This window comes from Galleria mellonella, unplaced genomic scaffold (assembly GCF_026898425.1).
Source record: "Galleria mellonella isolate WM207_F2 unplaced genomic scaffold, CSIRO_AGI_GalMel_v1 utg184, whole genome shotgun sequence".
Taxonomy (NCBI): domain Eukaryota; kingdom Metazoa; phylum Arthropoda; class Insecta; order Lepidoptera; family Pyralidae; genus Galleria; species Galleria mellonella.
Genome location: NW_026442025.1, coordinates 8,245,607 through 8,261,876, shown reverse-complemented (window position 1 = coordinate 8,261,876; position 16,270 = coordinate 8,245,607). Strand labels below are relative to the sequence as shown.

General features: G+C 32.3%; 2 protein-coding genes across 2 annotated transcripts; both read right to left on the bottom strand.

Moving 5' to 3' along the window:
* Positions 1-2,729: 2,729 nt before the first annotated feature.
* Positions 2,730-5,779, bottom strand: LOC113512029 (uncharacterized). Its single transcript, XM_026895784.3, has 2 exons — positions 4,877-5,779; positions 2,730-3,639 (listed from the first exon to the last, which is right to left on the bottom strand). Exons 1-2 carry the CDS (start codon positions 5,675-5,677, stop codon positions 3,175-3,177), a joined length of 1,266 nt encoding a protein of 421 aa, XP_026751585.1. The 5' UTR covers positions 5,678-5,779; the 3' UTR covers positions 2,730-3,174.
* A 1,920-nt stretch (positions 5,780-7,699) lies between these two features.
* On the bottom strand, positions 7,700-14,116 carry LOC113512082 (uncharacterized). Its single transcript, XM_026895855.3, has 2 exons — positions 13,226-14,116; positions 7,700-12,194 (listed from the first exon to the last, which is right to left on the bottom strand). Exons 1-2 carry the CDS (start codon positions 14,024-14,026, stop codon positions 11,736-11,738), a joined length of 1,260 nt encoding a protein of 419 aa, XP_026751656.1. The 5' UTR covers positions 14,027-14,116; the 3' UTR covers positions 7,700-11,735.
* Positions 14,117-16,270: the final 2,154 nt, after the last annotated feature.

Below are 16,270 nucleotides of genomic sequence, written 5' to 3'. Positions count from 1 at the left end.
ACTTGTTTATTTCACATTGCATGATACATATTAAAAGAACTTAATGCTCATTATAGTCACAGTACCTATAGGTATGGTGACTAAAATGTGTGTAAATGTGAAGTAGTCTTGTATATACGTGTAAATAAATTCAAATATAAAAGCATGTTATACTAAAAAGAAATTAAATAAGACAAGAACCAAGTAAGGCCACCTTCTATGACTAAAATAACTCATTGAAGGTGCCCCATTATTAAAGTTGAGTTAATGAACTTAATTATAAATATCCGAAGTCATAATAACTGTCTATTAGACCACCAATTTTAGCTTTGAATAATGCAATAGATTCAGCGCTTAAAGTTGTCACTCTGAAATTCTGAACTATATCATCGATGTCATCACTTTTTATAGCAGTAGCAGCTTTTGCCTCTTCTGGAGTTCTTAGAATAAAAGATGAAATAATGATTATTATACCTAAAAAAGCTTTTGCATATCTTTTTAAATCTATTTCGAGACGATATCTTGGATACACATCATTGGCTTTAAGTTTAAAGTAATTTAAAGACTTGTCCAGTTGTGAGTAATAGTAGTTGATCCATTCATGGTAATGTTTTTGTCTGGTTGCATAATCTGTGCAGTTAAAGATCATGTATAGAAGATCACTAACAGGTACACTTTCTTTAGATAATTGGTAGTCGATTAGAATACATTCCATGGGCTTTTGATCCTACAAAAATAAAAGAAGACTAATATAGGTACATATATGTATTGATAATAGAGTTTTGGAAGACTTAACCTAAATAATTAGTGTATTACCAATTCCTGCTTTATTGTGTTGAAGATTAAGATAATATACGATAGATGACGCATAAGAAATGCAGTAGGTAAATGGTATTTATATTAATCATCATTGTAGTATTTATGCTTAAACATAATAGATTCCAGGTTACTTTATTTTCCATTTTAGTTAGTACAAATGAATATAATTTTGATAATTGTACAGTCATAAAAGTAAGTGTTTCAATGAAAAATAAGCTTAAAATCCGTTTACAATCTGTGAAGATAATATACAAAAAATAGAAGAAACAGTTGAATTGAGAATCTTTTTATTTTTTAAAGATTGTTAAAAATATCTGTGGAAATATTGAATTTTTACCTTAATTTTGAATAAGATATTATTGGTCCACGCATCTCCTTGTTCTATAATAGAAAATGCCTTTGTGTTTTCGCTGGCATGTACTTCCATTAATTTTTCATACATATCAGTAAGTGACCCTTTAATAACATTTTTGTATTTATTACTTTCAAATACATTTATTACATCATTTTCTAATATTATAAGTACTTTTTTCCAAAAATCTTTTTTATACGTATGAGCCAAAAAATTAAAAAGTCTTGATTTTAAGTTTTCGAATATTTTAAGTTGTTTATGTTTCAAGACATATGACATAGAATGAAAAGTAGCGAAATCTTCCAGTATCAGTTTTACTGTATCATTTGTAATAAACTTAAGCCTATCGAGCATGACATAACCGGATTCTTGTAGGTCCTCTAGTATAATAATTTCATGTGGCGCTTTTAAATAAGCTCCATGGAATTTTGCAAATTTAATTAGTTCCTCCTTTGGCACTCTGGCTTCTATTTGCATTTTATGAAATATAGGCAAAAGTTCTTCGTAAATAATTTGTTCATTTTGGAATATTGCATTTGCCGCCGTTAAATCTCTGGTAAAGTCATTTGTTGGTGCTATTTTTATTATAAATTTAGTTGATTTATTGCTGTTTCTTTCAACAATTACTCTTTTAACATTAGATATGTAGTTATCGCCAGATTTTCCAACTGTTTCTATTAATATTTTGTTTTTGTCAAATCCATATTTCTGAAGTAATTCAGATAAAAATTGTTTTTGCGGTACACTAAGATCACTATCACCTACAAATTCAAAAGCCATGGCAAAAACAAACTTGTTCTGAAAACTATTTAGTACATATCTCTTCTTATATACTTACCTACTTATTTAAATCAATATTGATAAAACATGCAAATACGTTTAATTACATCTTAGATAATGGTAAATATTGCATCACGTAAGATTTATGTCATATCAATATTTAAATTTACAGTGTTGCTTATAATATTTATGCATTGAAACAAAGAATAATAATATAATAAATTTAATAAATAATAATCAACACCACGCCATATGTTAACAATTTCCAAATTAATCAGAGCTAGTACATTGGGTGCAAGAAATACTTAATAGTTACATTTTTAAGTCGTACAACAATTTAAGACTTTACTGTACAATAAAGTTATATACATATTTAATATATATACATATATAACTTTTTTTACGGATAATAATGGAATGGTAACCCCGCCTGCGCCAACGATATACGCGGGCGGGGCACCAGTAAAGGATGATAGGTGAAGATGAAAAGACAGGTCTGTTAGCCTACCGTGAAGAATACACCAGGAATTCAGCACGATGGTTTCCAGGAGGAAACCTGATAGGGTATATTGCTAGGAATAGAACTGGTAGTCCGCGTATATATATATATATATATATATATATATATATATATATATATATATATATATATATATATATATATATTATATATTACCGCGTGATTCGCTGTTCATCATTGTTTGCTTTATGCAGGAATCGAACCTGCAACCATTGCAAAGCGAGGCGATGTTTTTTGAGTTACTGGTATATGCTTGCAGGGAATTAGTGAGACATGATAGGTGAGGATAAAAGCCGGTCAGTTGGATTATCATGACGACTTTACAAGAATTAACTACGATGGTTTCCAGGGGGAACCACGGAGGTTGACCAGCGTAAAAAAAAAGGGGAAAAAACTAATTTATTTGATAAATGGTGCGAATTACAGAGAAAAATTTAATAAACAACAAGATAGTATAAAATAGATACTATAAAATAACAGATTTATAAATAGAATATTTACTGATACATAATTACAAACTAACCTATTTTAATAACTATATACGTAGGTATAGGTATATGTGTGTCGTAATGTTCATTAAATGGGTTGTTTGTTGTAGTACTAGTTACAACACAAACAGTATAGTATATATAAACAATATCATTTACGTGTATATTAATTAATACTACTATATTAATACTGTAACTCTATATATTAATATTATAATACTTTCGTGACAGCCATTTTAGGCAATATAACCCAGGTCACGGAAGGAATCTATCACGCCTTCTATTCTACTCTTGAATTTTGAAACTGAATCTTGATCCAAATTTTTCATTTGAAAACTCTCTAGAACTGTTCCTATATCAACTTTATCGGAGTTTTCCATTGCTTCCTTTGCTTTAGCGGCGTCTTCTGATTTTCTGATCAACACTGCACTCAACATTATTGCATTTGCAAAGAATAATTTTGAGTATCGCTTCAAGTCAGCATCGAGTTGGTCTCTTGAAAATATGAAGTCTGCTTTTATGCCGAAGTTAGATAAGGACTTCTCCAATTGCAAATGGTAGTAATCGATCCAATCGTGATAATGGGCACGTCTTGTTTCATAATCAGTGCAATTGAAAATCATGTAAAGAACATCACATACCGGATTAGATACTCTTGATAGCTGGTAATCAATCATTATGGCTTCAACGGGTATTTCATCCTGTGGAAAAATATAATAATTATTTTTATTTTATTTATATTAAACCAATTTCTTCTTAGAAATAGAAATTAGAGAACATCATCGTCAAATGGCTGAATTAATATATTAAGAAAATGTTTTACCAGAGGGAGACTTTGTACAAAAGTCGATTGCTTGGGTACCTCTGTCCCATTCGTGTTTCAACCGTGAAGCGGTTGTGTTTGCACGGCTGTGTTTCGGTTTGAAGGGTGGGATATGGCGTGAATTTACTAGGTACGGAGGAATAACACGTGAGTTCTCAGGAATGGCAACGCATGGGGGGTATCATGGGCGAAACAGTATACTCTGTTATGTCCATGGTACTGCTCATGTCTATAGGCGACGGTTATCACTTTCCATCAGGTGGACCGTCAGCTTGTTTGCCATTCTAAGTTGTATAAAAAAAAAGTTCTACAAATTTAATATGTTGTTTTTTTTAGGTAATATTTATAGGGAATTTTAGTTTTTAGTCAAAAAAATGCTTATATCCCCAAATCATATAATTCGCTACAAAATTGCTGTTACGTCAAGTTACAACAATTTGACTGGTGATAGATCAATAAATTATATTACCTAGATTTAGATAAAACTGGAATGATTCAAAACTACTAAATATGTATGTAGCATACATACATATAGGAATTTAGTGCAAAGATAATTATTTGGAAATTAGTTGATTATATGGTGATTATGAACAAAATTAAATCGATAAAACCACACCTTTACCGATTAGACAAGAAACTGTTCTAAAAATAGAAGGTACACAATGAAAAAAATTAAATTTACTCAAAAAAGTTCCCATTGTCGATAAAAGTATATTGTAGACTATTTATCGATAAAGCTATTTTCTTAATATCAGTTTATTTACTAGTTGTAATATTTTTAAAAACTAATTAGTAGGTTATGCAAATAGAATTAAGAGGCTTCCCTATTAAAACATCACCAAAAGCCAACCTACGGTTAACAATCCGTCTGCCAAGCATACTAACTACTGGCAAAATCTTCCTAAACTGTCTTAAGGAATTGTCCAGTTTCTTATGACAGTCTACAGAAGAGGCCTATGTTAGCAGTGGATAGATAACGGCTGATATGATGATGATAGTCTATCTTATCAAGACAATAGACAAGCTGAGAAGATATTGTTAAATTTTAATATAATATAATATTAAAATTTTACAGCTAAATAAACTTTAAATACTTTATATAAAATATTGCTTACCTTTAATTTAAACATTATATTGTTGGTCCAGCCATCACCTTGTAATACCACGGAATATTTTAGTCTTATCTCATCTTTAGTAAGCTTTTTATATAGCTCCCCTGATTTAGTTAAAGAGCCGCGAACAGCACTTATATATTTTTCATTCGTTAAAACTTCAATAGCATCATTCTCTATGGCTTCTATATACAATTTAAATTCCGGAACTTCAGTCATATTAACATAACAATCAACAAGTTTTTGTCTAATATCTTCAAATAGATCCGGTTTCTGTTTTCTCAACACTATTGATAAGGAATGAAGAGTTGCTAAATTTTTAAGATTTAGTTTAATGCATTCGTTTGAAAGAGACGTGAATCTATCAAGTATGTTAAAATCGGATTCTACTAGGTCTTCTAGAAGAATAATTTCATCTGGTTCTTCTAATAATACGCCGTAACATTCAGCGTATCGTAGTTGATCTTTTACCGGTATACCTTCGTCTTTCTGCAGTTCCACTAATGCTGGTAAAACCTCACTGTACATTATACCCTCATTACGAAACAATACTTGTGCTTGTAGTTGTGCACGTACTATTTCTTGAGACGGAGCTATTTTAGCTATAATATTAAATGTATTGCCATCATCTCCTTTAACAATAATTCTTTTTACATTGGCTATATAGTTGTCACCAGCTTTGCCTACTGTTTCTATAAGTACTTTGCTGTTAGTATATCCACGATTATGAAGCACATCACAAAGAAACTCTTGTTGTCGTATCGATAGACTATTAATTTCACCTTCAAAACTAAATTTAGTCATTGTGTAGAACTTAATTTGTTTTTATATTATATTATTATTTCCCTTTACAGCACACGAATAGTCTCACAAATGGGTACTTTGTAATTGACACATTTATCAGTTACTGCTACGTATAGACACTTATTTGGAAATAAATATTATCAACATGTCAGTTGATAATAACAAATGATTGGTACAACTGATGTGTATAAAAGGTGTAATGTAATAAAATTAAATAGATTTTATGGTACTGATAGGAATTTTAAGATGATTTTTTAAAGTTGTATGTATGAATACCAGAGGGAGACTTTGTACAAAAGTCGATTGCTTGGGTACCTCTATTCCATTCATGTTTCTACCGTGAAGCAGTTGTGTTTGCATGGCTGTGTTTCAGTTTGAAGGGTGGGATATGGCGTAAATTTACAGGGTACAGAGGCATAACATTTGAGTCCTCAGGAATGGCAACGCATGGGGGGTATCATGGGCGAAACAGTATACTCTGTTATGTCCATGGTACTGCTCATGTCTATAGGCGACGGTTACCACTTTCCATCAGGTGGGCCGTCAGCTTGTTTGCCGTACTAAGTTGTATATAAAAAAGTTGTTTTTTAATTCCTCAGGATAGAAAATATGTTTTCTAAAGGAAGAATAGTATTCTGTTGTTGTATCAGCCGTTAGCTGTTCACTGCTTAATATTATTTCCTAAATAAAGAAATTTTGCCAATAGTTGCCACGCTTGGCAGGCGGGTTGGCAACTGCAATTTGACTTTTGGTGATGGTTTAAGAGGAATACTGCTGTTCGTCTCTCCCTTGCCATAAGTTAATTGTGTATTTAAATTTAATTTTAAAACTACCATTAGTACTGTAAAGGAGTTTTTTAATGGATGATAATGGAATGGCGACCCCGCCTGCTCTATCGATATACTTACACTGGCGGGGCACCAGTGAGAGATGATAGGTGAGGATGAAAAGGCAGGTCAGTTAGTCCATCGTGACGAATTCAACGATAAATTAGTCACGATGGTTTTCAGGGGGAACCGCATGAAGGTTGACCTGATGGGGTATGTTGATAGCAATGGGGACTAACCTCTCCTTTACTAACAATCTCTCTCCCCAACTGTAACGGACTTTATTTTTTATTGGATGAAAATGAAATGGTAACTCCGCCTGCACTAACGGGTTGCGCTGGCGGGGCACCAGTGAAGGATGATCGATGAGGATGAAAACAGGCCAGTTAGCCCATCTTGATGAATTCATCTGGAATTAATCATGATAGTTTCCAGGGAGAATCGCGAGGAGGTCGACCTGGTTGGGTATATTGCTAGCAATGGGATTCTCAGTCTTTATTACTAACAATCTCTCCCCCTCAACTGTAAAGGACTGTCCCTTATAGTAATAATAGCCTATGATAGTCTACATCAATCCTGTGTGTGTAATTACAGATATTGTTTGTTGGTTAATCTGGTTTGATTAGGTATAATATTATATCTTTAGTGGCAGATAATAAACGGATTTGCGTATCTATACTAAGAAAGGTAAATGCATTGTATATAGTATAATTTAATGTATCCTTTTGTGAATTTGATAATTAATGATTAAATGTAGATAAAAATCGAGACCTATAGTAAATTTATTATGTTACAATCACGCCACATTTCACTGGGTATTTATCATTATGACAGTAAATGGATAAAGACATACTCTCTACTGAGATATTCCATCAACTCTCTTCTAAACTTAATTCTCTACTTCCTTATTCTCTATTGGGCCTCTTTTTTCTTCTACTGTTTAAACTATTCATAATATTTTGCATCACCTGCTTTATGTATTTATTTAAATATAAATATAATTGTGTGTATCCATGTAAAGATAATTTCAATATAATTCGCCGAATCGACATCTTGTGCAATGCTGTCTATCCTGTATAAACTTTATTTTAAAAAATAGTCTAAATTTTTCTCAATTTCATATAGAACGTGTATACTAAATTTCGTAGTGATTGGTTGAACGATTTAGGTGCTATAAAGGTAACAAACAAACAAACTCACTTTCACATTTATTAGTAAGGATTCAACATAATTTATATATAGTTAATACAGGGTGAATATATTTTTAAATATATTAAAATAATACCAGGTTAAATTATATAAAACTTTTTCATCGCCAGTCAACTGATAATGTAAAGAGACCCGTGGGATTTGGGGAGTGAGTTAGAAATATTAATGTGAAAATAAACCCTTTGTGTGAATATTTGTAACAGAAATAAAAAAACGAGCAGAGCGATGCATCATATTTTTTACAAACGTTTGAATTTACGTAACCGGTAATGTAGAAATAACAGCCAAAGAAGGAGAGAAATACATATAAATCAAAGGATTGCGCCCATGGGAGGCTACAGACTACGTGTAGCAAAAAATTGCAAATTTCTCTCGTGTACGTACTGGTAAATATTCATACGAAAACAATTGTCACGTATTCGTTTTGGTGTTTTCCTTCATTTTATTTTAGTGGTTTGTGACACTGAATAAATCATGTTGCCAGATGAAAAAAAAAATGCAATAGCCATCTACGTCTTCTGAAGGTATAGTTGTCATACTATACCATACCAGTCATATATTATGAACTGCTAAATATATAGGTCTCCCCCATATTTGGCAGGTAAGTTGCCAATCGCAGTAAGACCTTTGGTGATGTTTTAAGAGGGACGCTGTTGCCCATCCCTCGACCATTTTTTTTATACAACTTAGAATGGCAAACAAGCTGACGGCCCACCTGATGGAAAATGGTAACCGTCGCCAATAGACATGAGCAGTACCATGGACATAACAGAGTATTCTGTTTCGCCCATGATACCCCCCATGCGTTGCCATTCCTGAGGACTTAGGTGTTATTCCTCTGTACCCTGTAAATTCACGACATATCCCACCCTTCAAACCGAAACACAGGCATGTAAATACAACTGCTTCACAGTAGAAACACGAATGGGACAGAGGTACCCAAGCAATCGACTTTTGTACAAAGTCTCCCTCTGGTAAAAACCATAAGTTCCTTTAGTCTTACGACATCCACGGAAAAAGAAGGGTTGGCCTATTCTATACCTATACCGGGACCTATACGGCGATAGATGCTTTATCAAATGTTAACTGACCACTGGGGAACTCTCGAATTTATAGAATCTACTGTCTTTCTAGGAATCACACTAGATAATAAAACACAATGGGGTGCACAAATTCAAAGCCTTGCAGCGAAACTAAGTTCAGCAGCTTTTGCCGTGCGTAAGGTTAGACAGTACACTGATACTGATACTGCTAGATTAGTCTATTTTAGTTATTTTCATAGTTTACTCTCTTATGGAATATTACTATGGGGAAAAGCGGCAGATATTAAGAATATATTCATATTACAAAAACGTGCCGTTCGAGCGATCTACTGTATGAAGAGTCGTGACTCATTAAGAGAGAAATTCAAAGAGGCAAATATTCTCACCGTTGCTTCTCAATTTATATATTTAAATATCCTATATGTTCATAAAAATCTTGACTTATTTCCAAAAAACAGCAATATTCATAATATTAATACTAGATTTAAAGACAAACTTGCTGTCCCCAAGTATCGTTTAGAAAAAGTTAATAGGTCTTTTATGGGAATAGGTATAAAAATTTACAATAAGATACCAAAGGATATGTTGGAATTACCCTTAAATAAATTCAAAATATCTGTTAAATCATATTTACTGAGCAAAGCCTATTACTCACTAAACGATTACTTGAATGACGAGTGTGCATGGCAATAGTTGTTCATGCACTGCATTTTCATTTAATGTTAGACATAGACACCTATATAAATATACATTGTAAATAAACTGGCTTTAAAAAAAAAAAGTAATTCAATTGAGTTTCTTGCCAGTTCTTCTCAATTGGATCTATATACCGAACTGGACGGTAGGGAAAAAAATAAAATTATAATGTAAAAATTTGACGTTCATAAGCGGCTAAAATGTCCTACATGAATAAATGATTTTTGAATTTGAATTTGAATTTGAACATAGACCCTATATATAAAGGAGTTTTACCAGTAGTTGCCATGCTTGGCAGGCAGGTTGGCAATTGTAATGTCTTTAGTGATGTTTGAAGAGACGCTGCTGTTCATCCATCGACCATCAAGTTTCCTTAATCACCTCTTACTATATCCACGTGTATAGATGGTGTGAATAAGAATTATTCGTGTTAAATCATTTTAGTCTACGAGATTGGATAAATAATCGGAATAAAATAGTAAAAGTTGTCACGAAGAGCAGACTTCGTCATCACTTATCATCAACATAGGTTATATAATGTCATCATATACCGAAACCCTGCTAGCGGATACCAATAGTGCAGGTGGGATTACCATCCCATTTTCATGTTATAAAAAGAGACCTTACTTTGATTATATTTTGATAAAAAATCCATAATTTTTTTAATTCATATTTTGATAGAAATTTCATAATAAAATTTAAAAACGTGTTCTACGTGGATGACCCTCATTCGTGTATGAAGGAGATATGAGATAACATTCGAATACACACGAATTGATAACTTCTTTATAGATTTGTCATTGACCGCAAACATATTCATTGAAACTAAACTATAACAACAACTTTGTTAGAGTTTAGAAAAATTCAATTTGTTTAGCAGATGTATGTAGCTTGTTTTTAATTCGGACCATTATTCATGTATTTATTTATATATATTCATGTATTTATTTATATATATATGTACCTAACCAGGTAATTTTCAACGCTTATGTTTTATTTTTAATGTTTTTTTAAGTACGTATGATATTTTAATTGTCTTGTAGACAACTTTCGTGTCCGTACCCATCCATTTCTTTTCGTTTTTTTTTTAACAAATGCAGTAAAGAATATATATAAAAATAACCGGATTGACATACGTATATTTTAATAGAGTTATTTTATAATTTTATTGTGATTTTTGCATAATGAAGTATAAAAAGTTTATTTTATTTTCTTTAAATTTTATACTCATATAATATATAAAAATATTGCCGTGTAGTCTCGATATAGAATGGGTGACACCTTCCTTTTTCGTGGGTGTCGTAAGAGGCGACTAAGGAACCTTATTGGCCGAGGGATGAGCAGCAGCGTTCCTCTTAAAATATCATCAAAATTTAACTGCGGTCGTTAACCCACCTGTTAAACATGTTTTGTAACTACTTGCAAAACCTATGTTCAGCAATGGACAGTTAATGGCTGATAAGATGAATTATAAATACAGTAACAGAAAATATACAGTGATCAATAGCGAACTTATTCCTGACTGACTTACATTAGTCAATATTTGATACACTGTAAGATGAATTTGAGGAAAATGAAGTAATACATTTTAAATAAACAGGTTTATTTAAATATCGACATTTAAAATTACTGACTAATAAAGTGTAACTTAAAATACATATAGGTACGGCCCCTTTTAGGGTTACGTAGAAAAATGACCATTTAAAAACAGTCGAAGATTTGCCGTTAAAAAATAAATAAAAAGTAAAAAAAAATATTGAACAAATACGGTAGTACTAAAAATATATTTTACAAGCTATCCTTGCGAATTACGTACCGCGTAACAATCAAATAATATCGTATTAACTTTTATCCTGAATTTTTACGATATATTAATAATTATTCTGCTACTGTGAGCGGAGACGAATCCAACAAATCAGAGATCATTAAAATCATTCTATCCGTTCTTGAGTTATAAATGGTTTGAGTTTGTTTTACGTATTTAGAATATTTAGACCAGTGAAAATAGTAAAATAATTAATATAATAACTTCGGCTTTGGTTTCACAACAATAGATATTCAGTGGTGTTCTTGTATGTATAGTACTTTGAATATAAATAAGATAACATACGGCTTGTAGTCAATAAATGTAAATAAGATAAGTATTATATTGTTATGTCCTAAATTATTCGCTATCAATAATACTGTTTCATTATAATGTATAAAGTGTAAATTGACATATATATATAGTTACATAATGTAGTTAGTACTCTATATCACCACTAATTACTCACAATTGCCATTTCATGCAATGTATCCCAGATCGCGGTAGGAATCTACCAATCCTTCTATTCTCCTCCTGAATCTTGAAAGAGAATCGTTGTCTAAGTCTTTCATTTGAAAACTTTCCACAACTTTCTCCATGTCTGTTGAGTTTTTCATCGCATCATGTAACTTTGCAGCGTCTTCTGATTTTCTGATCAACATAGTACTCATCATTACTGATGTTCCAAAGAATAACTTTGAATATCTTTTCAAATCAGCATCGAGTTGTTCTCTCGAAAATATGAAGTCAGCTTTTATGCCGAAGTTTGATAAAGACTCCTCCAATTGCAAATGGTAGTAATCGATCCAATCGTGATAATGGGCACGTCTTGTTTCATAATCAGTGCAGTTGAAAATCATGTAAAGGATATCACATACTGGATTAGATACTCTTGACATTTGGTAATCAATCATTATGGCTTCAACAGGGATTTCGTCCTGTGAAAAAAATAATAGGTTGAGTTAAAAATTAACATTAGGAAATATTGGCATCATATCAGTCGTCAACTGTGTACTGATAAACATAAGTCTTCCCCATAAGGGAGAGTTTTGCCAGTACTTTCTGTGCTTGGCAGGTGGGTTGGCAAATGCAGTTAGACTTTTAGTGATGTTTTAATATGGACAGTGCTGCCCATTTCCGACTACTAAGTTTCCTTAGTCACCTCTTACGACACCCACGGAAAAAAGGTAGCCTATTCGAAGCCGGGACGATACAGCGATTATTAAATACATATATGTATGATAAATACATGAAATATCTGAAAGACGATTACATTTTTATACTTCATGCATGGTAAAATTGGCAGCTAAAATTTTGACACTAAATTAAATTTTTGAGTGACGTTTTTGGTGTCTTAGACATTAACATCATAAATGATCATTGTTTAATGATATATTTACATAGTATAAAACAAAGTCGCTTCCCATATGTCTATTCCTATGTATGGTTAGATTAAAGCAACTCAACGAATTTTGATGCGATTTTTTTAATAGTTAGAGTGATTCAAGAGGAAGGTTTATATGTATAATAAATACATGCAAAATATAGTAGAGAAACACTGATAATTTTAGAGGTTTTTAATATGCCGGCCAGCTGGCGCTATTTAATATCAGCATTGCACCCGTGTCAAACCGGGGCGGTTCGCTAGTTTACTTATAAATAGTTGTTTTGTCGAGAATAGTCTGTGAAACTATGTGAATTTATATGTGCAAGGTATACTGAATGCAAATACTTTATAAAAAAAGGGCCATAATATACATCAACAGTAAGTAACATATGATAATCTGCGTCATGGAGGTCAGAGCAATAAAGGATGCGCTTTCACGAATAAGGGCCATTCAGTATTCCTATTTTAGACTTTCACTGTCAGCTTTGGCTCAACCGTAAACTGATCTAATGACAGAATGTTACATATCTTTAATTCTAATGGAATATATTTTTAAAACGTATTTATATTTTTAATACATACCTGTAATTTAAACATTATATTATTAGTCCAACCATCTCCTTGTATTATAACTGAGTATTTTAGTTTCTCATCACCTTTGATAATTTTTCCATATAACTCTAACATGTTAGATAAGGAGCCACGAATAGCATTTTTATATTTACTATTGTTCATAATTTCAATCGCATCGTTTTCCATAGCTGTTAGGTAGGATTTGAATTCAGGTATGTCGATCATAATTTTGAAACTATCAATAAGTTTTTTATAGTAGCCCTCGAACACGTCCGGATTCTGTTTTTTCGTCACCAACGACAAAGAATGAAGAATTGCCAAATTTTTAAGACTGAGTTTGATACATTGATTCGTAAGGGATGTAAATCTATCGAGCATTCTGAAATCTGATTCTAGTAGATCTTCTAAAAGAATAATTTCATCTGGTTCGTCTAGTAATATACCATAGCACTCTGCGTATTGCAGCTGGTCTTCTACTGGAACACCTTCCGCTCTTTGGAGTTCTACAAATTGTGGCAGAACTTCACTATACATTACGGCCTCATTACGGAATAATAAATATGCTTGCATTTGAACTCGCATCATCTCTTGGGTCGGAGCTATTTTAGCTATAATTTTGAATATGCTGCCGTCTCTTCCTTCAACAGTAATTCTCTTTACACTAGCTACATAATTATCACCAGCTTTGCCTACAGCTTCTATGACCACTTTGCCTTCAGTATATCCACGATCTTTGAGTACTTCACGAAGAAATTCTTGTTGTTTTGCAGACAGACTGTTTACGTCACCTTCAAAACTAAATTCAGACATTTTTGCTAGCGTATATATTATTATTAGCGTATATTAAATTTGTTGTATAGATTTACGAATACCGTTAGCAACTGACCAATTTATCAGCTGTTGCTTCTATATAAACATTTATTCGTATGTAGATAATGTCACCTCTCAATAATTATGATAATGGCATTAGCTTAGTACAAAGTTAAAAAGCATAATACAATTTACAATTTAACATATGCATTTCTTTTGCAGTTTCTATAAGTTAGTTATGGTACTTCATACTAGATATTTTCTAAAACTATCGCTGTCTTGCTTATTTATTTTGTGAAATATTAATGTTTATGTTGCATTTCATTCGGTAGATTATGTCACTCAGAGAGTTTTTAACATTAAAGCTAACACATCTACTTTTCTGGTTTAGTGCTTTCTTAACAGGCTTAATTTGTAGAATAATTCAATCTATAGATACTATAAAATTATAAAATCCGAAGAGACAGAGATCGTATCTTTTTTAAAAAAATCATATAATAAAATCACAAACAAGTACTAACTAATGTAAATACCACAAACTGGAGGAAGAGGGAACAGATTGCTAGTAATTAGGGGGTTAGTTCTCATTAGTATCAATATATCCGCGTGAAAGTCAGGTCGACCTTCACGCGGTATTCCTGGAAACCATCATTGTTAGTCGATCAGCTGACATGGTTCCATTCTTATCATTTATCCATTCAATGGTATCCGCCAGCGTATACCGATAGTGCAGGTGAGCTTATCATTTCATTGTATTTTCACCTTATCAAAATACGACAAATTGTACTTTTTTAAAACTTTTTTTTTTGTAATAACACCGAACGCGCTAAATACATAACCGCTATGTATAGTGTAATCACTTCGTTGTGCATAACATTTAGAGAACAGGGCACATTTTTATCGGAATTATGTTGACATTAATTTGCGTTGAATTAAAAGAGTCTGAGAAATAATATCAGTTGTTATTAAACAGCAATAAAAACTTACATCGCAACCAGATTATATCAGCCCGTCAATAAAGATAAATAATAAAAAGTTTGTAAGTAATAATATTGATATAAAATTAGTTTGTGTAATGCTTACTTTACAGTTTTGTTCTGAACATCCGTATAGGCCATAATAAGAACACACAGATATATAGTAACTATCTTCTATGGTTCCGTAGCTCCATAATACGTAACTATTTTTATTAATAAGAATAAATATTATTATTATTCTTTGTTTATATAGTTTACATAGATTCGTTTATATTTATATGTGTATCTATATATTGTTTAAACCCTACAAAATCCTTTTTTCTTTTGGGTTCTCAAGGTTGACTGGAAAAAAATCCTTTAAGGAATAAGTCCCTCTGGGTACATTTTAGTAATATATCTAATATCTATATTGTAAGTGAATGTACAAAAACATAAATAAATAAATATAAATTTACGGTATGTTAAAGGCATAATTTTTGTTTTAATAGCAACCTCGCCTACGCTAACGCTATTCGCTGGCGGGGCATCAGTGAGGGATGATAAGTGAGGATGTAAAGCCAGGTTAGTTAGCCTATCGTGGTGAATACACTTGGAATTTATCAGGATGGTTTCCAGGGGGACCCGCAGATAGGTCTACCTGACAGGGTATATTGCTAGCAATAGGACTAGTAATCTACATTACTAACAATCCCCTCTCCCCATATTCAGTCCATAGTACTAATCATGTCTATGGCTATGTTCTCGTTTAGACGTTTTATAAAATGGGCTGGTAACTTGTTTGTCATTCTAAGTTTTTTTTTTTAATTTTAGTACGACATGTGACCTCATCATTCTGAGTGAACGCAGAGACATGTTCCATGAATATGATCAAGCGAAAAGAGTATAATTTTATTCTCAACGGTTGACCGCGCTGTACCGGCTTACTAAATGCTTTTTCACGCTACATTTGACGAATCCGAGGCCTTCATCCTATAGGATGAAGGAAACACGTCTCGAGAAAGGCCATTCCATATTGTTACAGTAGTAGTAGAAAGAAAGAATTGCTAAAATAAAATCATCATCACCATACCAGCTGTTAACTGTTCACTTGAATATAGACCCTTGGGGTATTTTGTCAGCAGTTGCCATGCTTGGTAGGCGGGTTGGAACTTGTAGGTAGGCTTTAGTGATATTTAAAGAGGGACTCGCTACCCATCCCTCGACCATAAAATTTTCATTTCATTTTACAATTTTCATAATTTTTCTATATACAACTTAGAATGGCAAA

Coding starts and splice junctions, on each gene's coding strand:
- LOC113512029 (XM_026895784.3), bottom strand. CDS start 5,677: ATGACTAAATTTAGTTTTGAAGGTGAAATTAATAGTCTATCGATACGA. Junction 3,640..4,876: donor ATATAATGTTTAAATTAAAG/GTAAGCAATATT, acceptor ATTTTTCCACAG/GATGAAATACCCGTTGAAGC.
- LOC113512082 (XM_026895855.3), bottom strand. CDS start 14,026: ATGTCTGAATTTAGTTTTGAAGGTGACGTAAACAGTCTGTCTGCAAAA. Junction 12,195..13,225: donor ATATAATGTTTAAATTACAG/GTATGTATTAAA, acceptor TTTTTTTCACAG/GACGAAATCCCTGTTGAAGC.